The 10,091-nt window shown below is 45.2% G+C and overlaps 1 protein-coding gene across 1 annotated transcript; it reads left to right on the plus strand.

Annotated features, from left to right (window-relative positions):
- The first annotated feature begins 302 nt into the window (after positions 1 to 302).
- Positions 303 to 8,000, plus strand: CTSL (cathepsin L). The gene is made up of 8 exons (XM_035100042.2): positions 303 to 455; positions 2,056 to 2,193; positions 3,126 to 3,248; positions 3,331 to 3,486; positions 4,209 to 4,433; positions 6,101 to 6,269; positions 6,988 to 7,105; positions 7,493 to 8,000. The coding sequence occupies exons 2-8, from the start codon at positions 2,068 to 2,070 to the stop codon at positions 7,590 to 7,592; spliced, it is 1,017 nt and encodes a 338-aa protein (XP_034955933.1). The 5' UTR covers positions 303 to 455; positions 2,056 to 2,067; the 3' UTR covers positions 7,593 to 8,000.
- Positions 8,001 to 10,091: the final 2,091 nt, after the last annotated feature.

A 10,091-nucleotide genomic window follows, 5' to 3' on the forward strand; every position in this document is an offset into this window, starting at 1 on the left:
TGGCTGCGCTTCAGGGCATTCGGATCCTTTGCCCCCCTAGCATTGTTCTGAAACAGGATTTCCCTCGTCTTGCTGACTATATTATTATAATTGAATTACATATCGAAAAGCTTGTGCCTCTATCTATCTGATTTCCCAGAAAAACTCACAACCGAGCCAGAGCATGGGACCTTGTCCTCGGCCGCCCCAGTTTCCCAGAAAAACAAAACATCAATCCCCTCCCTCCCCCTCCTCCATCACGGAACAGGTCCGGGCACCGCTCGCATCACGGGATCGCGAGTCACGAACTTTTGCAGGATTAGCCCTCGCTCCTCCTTTGCGCCTTGCAGCCAATCGAAGCGCAACAGGGGCCGGGCTTCTGCAAGCCGGGCACATTTAGAGCAAAGCCCCCGGCCCGAAACAAGCCAGATCAGGGGCGATCCCAGAAGGGTGTTCTGTTCTCGGTGCGGACAAAGGTGGGTATGCAAGCGCCGGCAGGTTGCCAAGAGCCTCCATTTCGCTCCTGTCCGCGGGCCTTTCTGGGTAATGGCTGAGCGCGTCGTCTCCAGCATCCCTCGCTGTCGCCCCGGTCCCTGCTGCTAACGGGGGCCCTCCGGGGGCCTGGGGAGAAGAAGGGGCATAGCTGCCAAGTTCTCCCTTTTTTAAAGGGAAATTCCCTTATGCCGAATAGGCTTCCTCGTGAGAAAAGGAAAAACTTGCCAGCTATGAGAAGGGGGGCTCCCTTGGGTGACCCTCTGATGCTCGGAGCCACGGACGGGTTCCTTTTCCCCGGTGGAGAAAGGAATCGGGGAGGCGTCGCTGCCCGTTTAACGGGGTGTTTTTGTGTGTATCTTTGTCGGCGGGCGGGCGGCGGGCAGCCCGCCTTGCAAGGAGGCGCCTGGATGCTCGGCTGAGCTTATGTAGGCTACGTTTGCCTGGGTGGCCAGCGCTCCGAGGAGCCCCCCTTGCCCATCTTTTAGAAGTGGGAGTAGCGGGGATTTGGGGCGCACCCAACTGGGGTGGTTCCCGGCGACGACGCTGGCGTGACCCGAGACCCTTCCTTCCCAGCTGGCTGCTGTGCGGGTCTTTCTCTCCCTTCGAGGCAGCCCAGGGCAGGGATTTCTCATCTTCTCTTGGGTTTAGGTATTTCCCCTTCCCTTTTCTGAATTAAACCGCAGCGGCGCGCTTCTGCTCCAGCGCCCTCCCCCCAAGCGATTTGGCTCCGGATCAGCAGCCAAATGGGCTTGTTTACACTGGGCCCGGCGCCTGAGCGCCCTCCCCCCTCGGCCGCCTATCATGTGAGGGGCGCTCGCGTGTCTGTTTACTGGAGCGGGGTCACGTGCTGGTGGGATTTTATTTTTATTTTATTGTTTTGCAAGGGGACCCCCCCTTCACCCCCCTCCCTTGGTACTCCGCCCTAGACTGGGATGTCGGGAGAGCGGAAGTGATTCCTGGAAAATGCTTGACTCATATCGGTGGCTTCTGAAAGTGCTAGCCATTAAAATGCTTACAGATTCAATCCTGTTTTTCTTCAGCCTTCGACAAGGGCTTTGAGAAAAGTGCATTTGGGGAGGTGGGGGGAGGTCGCTGTCTTAAGTTATCTAACCTACAAAGGAAAAATCTGTTTGTAAAGCAGCCAATCTAATTCACTCTGATTGACTATTTGTGTGGGGGGGGGGAAGGGTTGATGGGTGGGGGTTATAATAATGAAGTATAGGGTTGTTGATGTGATTTGTGGACATCTGGCAGGATTGGGGAACCTAGGCTTTAGTAGTTGCTTGAACAGGCCTTTCATATCTCTCATTTGGTTAGTTTCTGTTGCTCGTTTTTCACTTTCTACAGAACCAGGATCTGAAACATGTTGCTATATACATACTAGGTGCTTTGTGTGGTAGCACTGTGGTGCATTTATACCAAAACTTTAAACAAGTACTTTATTCTCACTTCAATAAATTTCATTTCTGTATAGTTTTGCATGGCCTCATCAGTGGAGATTAAACAGTTTCTTTCTATTGGTTCCTCACTGTAAGTGAAGAAGAGATTCCTGTCTAATCGGATCTTTTTATTGCCCTATAGAGAGGTTTCACCATGAAGTTCTATCTGTGTGTTTTGGCCCTAAGTTTGGAGGCATGCCTTGCCGCCCCAGGCCTGGACCCTGCTTTGGATGATCACTGGGGCATGTGGAAATCGTGGCATAACAAGAAGTACCATGAGGTAAGTGTCACTACATACCTCTCAGTGTGCATGGGCAAAAGGTGTTCAGAAAATGTGTGGTAGCAAAAGTACGAATGGTTCATGTATCTGTTGGTAAAACCATCTGCCAGCCTAGGTATTCAGGTATAATTGCCACCTTAGGGGACACAGACAACACTGCAATAATCTGAGAGTTACTGGTATAGCAGATCGTAGTTAAGAACATAATGGACACCTTTTTAGTCCAGTATCCTGGTCCCTCAGTGGCCAACCAGATTCCTTTGAGAAGCAGGCAAGCAGGATCTGAAGTGAGACACTGTTCTCCCCAATTGTGATTCAGAGGCATACAGCAAGCAGGCAAGTTGTACAGGTAGACTCAAATGCTCTAGATACTTTATTAACAGATACAAAATGAATTTTATCAATATTATTTTGCTGCTTGAATAAATCTCATCTTAGGAACAAAAAGTGTAGCCAAGCTTGCAAGAGTAGTCATGCTAAGTATGAAGTACTCAAATATTAGAGCTAATGTTTGAAATGTTTTTCATAGCAATGATAAGCTGCTTAGAGCAGCAAAGAAAAGCTAGGCATTCTTTTCATTGCTTAATTCAGGTGTAAGTGCAAGCCACATTTAAGAATTCTGGCTTGGCATGATGCCTGGATGGACAAATCATGATTTGTAATGAGCCAGTGAACCAGAACTGGATACCATGATTTGGTGTGGTGTGTGCCTTTACAAACCATAGTTGCAGCAGCCTATGGCAGTTGGAGCCGTAGCTATACCAAATAGATAGGGAAACCAAAACAGGGAGGCAACCATGGTTTGCAGGAATATACAGAAGTTCCAACCATGGTTTGTTGCAAACTATGGTCTGATGTCTGAATTGAGCCTATGTCTTTAGCTGTTAGAGGGTATTGGGTGCTCAGTTTTCCTTGTTTCCTTCCCCTTTTAGAAAGAGGAAGGCTGGAGAAGAATGATCTGGGAGAAAAACCTGAAGATGATTGAATTGCACAACCTGGACCACAGCCTGGGCAAGCACAGCTACAGACTGGGAATGAATCATTTTGGAGACATGGTATGTAAATGCCAAGTTGCACAGCTGTATCTCCTGAGTAACTGCTTAGATGGCATGCTGACGTTATTTCCTCTTTCTTCAGACTAATGAAGAATTTAGGCAAGTCATGAATGGGTTTAAACGCTCCAAAACGGAAAGGAAGTTTTCAGGCTCACAGTTCCTTGAACCAAATTTCTTGGAGGCACCAAGATCTGTTGACTGGAGAGATCGAGGATATGTCACACCAGTGAAGGATCAAGTATGTATCTGATCTTCTGGGTTTTTTCCTTTCCTTTGCCTAACACAAGTAGCTTGGCCTGTGGTTGGATTTCTAAGTGGTACTTCAGCTTCTGTAGGACTTATGGCCAAAATGTAGCTACGTTGCCAAGAGGAAAAAAGCTCCTTTACCTTACTTTAGTTATGTGATGTAGCTGAAGAACCCAATGACATAAAAGCCTGTTGGATCAGGCTCCTAGGGAACTATTCTGTTCTCAGAGTGATTAGCTAAATGCCTGAGCACAATAGCACTCTCCCTGTCCCCAGTGTAGAGCTGTCATTCAGTGAGTATCCCTTGAGAATTGGTTGAGGGATGCTTGGCAATGGGCTCAAAAATACAAAGTGCATTTTTCTTACTTGATGCTAGTGAAATTGAGTAGCCTTTGCTATAAACCACAGGAGATGGGGACCCTCAGGCCCTGCTTCCTTGGGTGTCTTTTGCCCAACTGGAATGCGTTGAACTTGAATAATGCTTCTAGATTGTATGGTTTCTGTCTAGGGCAGCATTAGCTCCCACCTGGCTCCCTCCATTTGTTGGACTGCAACTCCCATCAATCCCATCCATTAAATGCTAAATTGAGAAAAGGAGTAGTGACACTGTCAAAGCAGCATATTCTCCCGCTGCTTGACTAGCAGCATTACAGTAGCATGCGCTGAACTTCTTCCTGGCTTTAAACCAATTCTTTTCTCCCCATTTGCCCTCAGGGTCAGTGTGGCTCTTGCTGGGCATTCAGTACCACCGGAGCCCTGGAAGGACAGCACTTTCGCAAAACTGGCAAGCTGGTCTCTCTGAGTGAACAAAACCTTGTGGATTGCTCTCGGCCCGAAGGGAACCAGGGCTGCAATGGGGGCCTTATGGACCAGGCTTTCCAGTACATAAAGGACAACGGTGGCATCGACTCTGAGGACTCCTACCCATACATTGGAAAGGTGAAATGGCTTCCTGACCAACAGCTTCTTCCTTGTCTGTCCTCTCTTGTCAGATCTACCAGGTCAACATACCTCCCAGGAAAAGAAATTCCAAAAGTTGTGTTGGAAGAGATTGAAGCCAGGCCTACATGGGAGTTTCACTGAGTTGTTGGCAGCCCAGCAAATGAAAATGGCAACTAAGCCTTTCCCCGCCCCCCCCCTCTTTCATCATTGGCCTGAATTGGTTTGAAAGCCTTGAGCAATGATAGTGTTGTGGTTAATTTGCCTCTTATACCACTTGTTGGTTGGAAGTCAGATGTAAGACTGCTGTTAGCTTGTTAAACTGAATCTTAAGTTTTAACTTAAAGGCCCACCTATGACTTGGGCAGCAAAGGAATTCTTAACACTTTGGAAAGGGAGAAGCTGTGGTCATCAAGATACTGTTAGCCCTGACCATCGCCATGCTGGCTGAGTCTGCTAGTCTAGCATTCTCCGGGGAGCCATCATTTGCCCAGCTCTGCTGTATACTGAGTTGCTTCTGAAAGTGTTTCTTGAATTCAGGCATGTCTGCTCACCTCTGGTGCTGTTTCATTGTTGAGATGGAAGAACAGTTCTGTTCGGATAAGAACTCTGTCTCTGCTAACGTTTCCTGTTATCCATAGTTTTTTCTTGGCATCATAACTCTGTTTTGCCTGGGGCAGATGTTGCATGCTTTGTAGAGATTCCTAGGAGTGGAATGTGAGACTTGTCAGAAGTGCTGTGGTGGGGAATTGATAGATGTATGGGGCTTCTGTGATCCTTCAGATGCTGGACTACAACTCCCATCCTCTCTGACTATTCACCCTGTTGCCTGGGGCTGATGGGAGTTGGAATCCAGCGATATCTGGAGGGACACTGGTTTTCCACCCATGATATATGTGAATCAGAGTTGGAAGGGACCTCAAAGGTAATGTCGTCCAACACTCTGCTGGTGCAAGAAATCAACTATTCTAGCACCCCCTGATTTAGTCTTTGTTGAAGTAATGACAATTGGGAGGAGGATGGTTTGGTCCAGTATATCTTCTGTAAGTTAAAGAGCATGGTGTGTGCATGTTAAAATTGGCACCTCTTTCACATGTGAAATATCTTTGTGTTTGGGAACAAAAAGTAGTTGGGAAGACTTAGTCACAAGCTCAGATGTGATATTTTCTTGTTGGGGCACATACAGGTGAAACTCAGGGAATTAGAATATCGTCGAAAACTGCATTTATTTCAGTAATGCAACTTGTTATTTTTATTTTTACAAATGCTTTCTTTTGGAAATTACACAGTAATAAAACAAATAGTTACAATAATACAAAAATAAACATCGCTATTACATTTCATTAATTGCATTCCATTTATAATTGACCCGCCCAATGACAAACAATTACAACAAATAAAGGCTTGACATACCTTGCTTTGCATGCCCATGCATCTATCTCATATATTGGTTCACCTTTTAAGTTGTGTTACAATATTATAATTTTCCAAGTTTTACCTGTATGTGCCCCAACAAGAAAATATCACATCTGAGTTTCACCTGTACTTGTGTCATTTGTAGTTACTTAAATTTGAGTGTGTATTTATTTTTATTTTTTATTTATTTTGCATTCACCCGGCTTTCTGAATTCTGAACCACAACCAACGTGACTGTTGTTGTTTCAAAGGATGACGAAGATTGCTTGTACAAGTCTGAATACAACTCTGCTAATGACACCGGCTTTGTGGACATCCCTGAAGGGCGGGAAAGGGCCCTCATGAAGGCCGTCGCTGCAGTAGGACCAGTCTCTGTGGCGATCGACGCAGGTCACACCTCCTTCCAGTTTTATGAGTCAGGTGAGGATTAGTCTAAGGATCTGAAAATGATTTGTAATGGACTTGGCAGAATGGAGTATTGCGCAGTTTGATTTCAATGTGGGCAACGATACTCTAATACGTGCTAGTCTTGCACATCCTTAGGCCATTTTATCTATGAGGTGTAGTGGTTCTGGATGGTGTTTGCAGAAGCATTGCAAGGCTCTTGCTGCTTCTGCACAAAGATAAGACACTCCCCATTCCTCGTATTCTTAATGAGTTCCTGCAGAGGTTTGGCGGGGAGGTAGTTGCCTTTTGCAAGCTGCCAAGGCTTATAGAGCCCTGTGCCAGTTTCTTCCACTGGGCAAAACTAGCTTGGTGCTAACACTTTCTGGAGAAGGGGCACCCATCAACTGAGAGGGCAAGGACTTAGAGTTCAGTGGTACAGAGACTTTTGTCTGAAAAGCCCGGGCAAGCTGCCTGCAGTCAGTATAAGGCATTACCAAGCTACATAGGCCACTGGTTTGACTCTTGTATAAGGCAGTTCCTATGACTGGAATTCAGCCCTGAGTGCTCCCTGGAAGGACAGATCCTGAAGCTGAGGCTCCAATACTTTGGCCACGACTTTGGCCATGACACGACAAAACAACAACAACAACATGACTGAGCATTCAGATGGATAACTTTGGACCAAGTAGACAAGGAAAGGTTGCTGTTCTTCTGGAAGCTGACCCACTGTTTTTGACTCCTTCCTTTCTAGGTATTTATTATGAGCCTCAGTGTAGCAGTGAAGAACTGGACCATGGTGTTCTTGTCGTTGGCTATGGCTTTGAGGGTGCAGATGAAGATGGCAAGAAATACTGGATTGTGAAAAACAGGTACAGCACTGAGACTTCTTTGACCTCTTGATCTCTGGCAGACTTAACTGTTTCTATATGCAAGTTTGGTTTTCTTCTGGCTGAGGTTTGGGGACATCCAGGCACTCCTACCTCCCACCTGAGTCTTGAAGCTGTACAAACCAAGGACAGCTTTTCGGTTTGAAATCCACTGAATGTATAAACTGTCCCCAAAACAGATACACGGGGGGCACTAAACATTCCTTTGGGGCTAATAATTTCTAGGCTGCTTTTGGCTTGTCTTATTGCTTTCAGCCGGAGAAGCAGCCCACCTGTTATGCATTCTGTGCAAAACTACTTGGGGGAGGTACAAAAGTAAATCCTGTAACAAGAGGCAAAGTTGCAATGTTGTGTTTTTGTTTTTTCCAGCTGGAGCGAGAAGTGGGGCCTCAAAGGCTATATCTACATGGCTAAAGATCGAAAAAACCACTGTGGAATAGCTACAGCAGCTAGCTATCCTCTAGTATAATTTTGTAGAAAAAGGAGCCACTGGAACAGCCACAGCCGTTAACTTGAGGAAATATGAACCACTGGAATAAGCTTTCCAGCTTGTTGGTTCTCAGACATCTTCTGGGGCCACCAAGCATTCCAGCAGCAGAAAGACTTTAAACTGACTAGTATCTGTTTCTTCCAAGTTTTTTTTTTAACCTTGAACCTCTCTGATGTTTACTTGATGGCAACATGTGCCCCTCTTTTTTCCATTTTTTTTTATTACTGTACTTGATGTAAATGTTGCTTATGTGCACAAGCTTGTAATATTGATAGCTTTCAGACTGGCTAAACCATGTAGATTATCTTTTTAAAATTTTATTTTTTAGGCAGCAACTTGCACAGAACGTTACAGCTTTTAAAATAAAACACCAAACATTTCAATGTACCTAAATGGATTTTGTGTGCTTCCTTTTGTACATGAACCTTACCCTGTATCCCCCTTCTCAATCAAATCAATTAGTTTTGTTTCTGATGTAATAAAAACTGCAAAATAACAGAACAGGAGTGCAAAGCATGTAATGCCATGTTTTCTGCATGGGATTGGAGTTGAGGTTCTTCATCTGTACCTGGGGTACCTTAAAAGATTTCTTAACAAGTCATTACAATGCAAACTGGCTTACACCGCAATATACTTGAACAGGGGTTGGCAAAGTTTACAGGCCATGGGCCGGATCACTCCCATGGAGATCGTCTGTGGGCTGGACTGGTGCAGCGCGACGCCGGAAATCGTGTCTGCGCATGGCCCCGACACCAGAAATTGCTTCTGTGCATGCCCAGACGCTGAAAATTGCACCTGTGCATAAGCAATTTTCTGCGTCTGGACATGTGCAGACGCGATTTTTGGTATCTACTTGTGCGCAGATGCGCTTTTCAGAGCCATTTGGCGATTCCCTGCACCACGCTGTCCCGGTTTAGCGCAGTGCGCAGGGGACTCGCTGAGCGGGCGGCTCGGTTCAGAGGTGGCTCATAGGCTGGTAAAACTGTCTTCGTGGGCCACAGGTTGCCAGCCCCGATCTTGAACGTTCCACAAAGATCCTTGGTAGCCTTTGCAGCAACAGACTTAAAATAACTTAACAATAGGACTATTCGATTTAATGCCAGGGACCTGCTCTCTCTGCTATGCAGATATATGAAAAAAGTTATCCTTGGGTGACAGTTAAATAGGGTACCTTTCCATCTGCTAAAATGACATCTGTTCTGTGAGCGCAGGAGAATGAACTGTACCAGCTCAGTCTGTTGGCGAGTTAAATTAAAAAATTGAATGCTCTGCAAGCAAAGCGAATTGCAGTCAGTAAACCAGTAGAGCTGGAAATCTACATCTGAAGAAAGCTATTGGCAGTTTTCTGTCTTAGGAAAAATTGTTGTGTTAACTTGGGGAAAACAGTAAAGTTGAAATCTTATCCCCATTATGAACTGATGTAGGTTGTGCTACCACCTGCATGGGTAGAACAGGCCTTAGAATGCAGAAACAAGTAAAGAAATTCCATGGTGGCTTAGTATTTTATGAATCTTGTGAAATAAAAATAAGCACAGATTGTAATAAAACCTCAAAACTTTTTCCAAAAAGAAAAAATTAGTTTAAAAAAACTGAGCAACTCTTTAAAACTTACAAGAAAAATATTAAAACCAACAATTTTTACCCTTTTCGATACGGGGGAGGGGGGCAGTAGTGATCTTACCTCTACAGAGCTGTCTTGAAGATTGTCTTCTAAGCAGTTTGCACAGTGGAAAGTGTTTTTAAAATGGTTGTAGCATTCTGTGACCAATAAGACTCCTCCTTAATGGACTGAGAACTGTGCTGAAATGTGAAAGGTGCTGTTTTTATAGCTTTGGTTATGCTGTCACGAAAAAAGAGGTGCTGGGTACAGTGCAAAGGAAGGCCTTCCTGCCTTTCTGGATTGGGCCAAAATCCCTTTAGTTTTGGTGCTCTTTGCCTTTTTCTATTTGAAATTTTCTTCCTGTACTTCATTCACTGCCCCATGGAGATCCCCAATGAAATGTGTGTGTGTGTGTGTGTGTGTGTGTGTGTGTGTGTGTGTGTGTGTTTATAGGGTGGATTATTTGGTATCACCCAAAAAAAGGGTGCACAGAGTTTGTATAAAATAATGTGTATATGCAAATTTAGAAGAAGAAAAAATCCATAGCCCCATAGTGGAGAAAACTTGCCATGTAAGCTGTGTGCCTGCTCAGTTTTTCAGTGTGCTCTGCAGGTGCTAATTGTTGATGGGTGACTTCAAAGCTCCTGCTTTCCCTTATTTATAAACTAGATCTCGACTGGGCAGCTCTTCTTATACAGAACACCCACAATTAGAGGGTTGTCTTCTGTAAAGCAGAGCACTTGAAGTCTGCATATGCATTTGCCCCAACTTCTCTCAACTATAGCATAGTTCCTGGGTAACCAATGTGATCCAACAACTAGCCCAGCTAGGACCTGGACCTTTTGATCATCACCTGCGGCCCTTCTTTGTGTGCCACC

Source organism: Zootoca vivipara, chromosome 11, assembly GCF_963506605.1.
Source record: "Zootoca vivipara chromosome 11, rZooViv1.1, whole genome shotgun sequence".
NCBI lineage: Eukaryota > Metazoa > Chordata > Lepidosauria > Squamata > Lacertidae > Zootoca > Zootoca vivipara.

Coding starts and splice junctions, on each gene's coding strand:
- CTSL (XM_035100042.2), top strand. CDS start 2,068: ATGAAGTTCTATCTGTGTGTTTTGGCCCTAAGTTTGGAGGCATGCCTT. Junction 3,249..3,330: donor TGAATCATTTTGGAGACATG/GTATGTAAATGC, acceptor CTCTTTCTTCAG/ACTAATGAAGAATTTAGGCA. Junction 3,487..4,208: donor TCACACCAGTGAAGGATCAA/GTATGTATCTGA, acceptor ATTTGCCCTCAG/GGTCAGTGTGGCTCTTGCTG.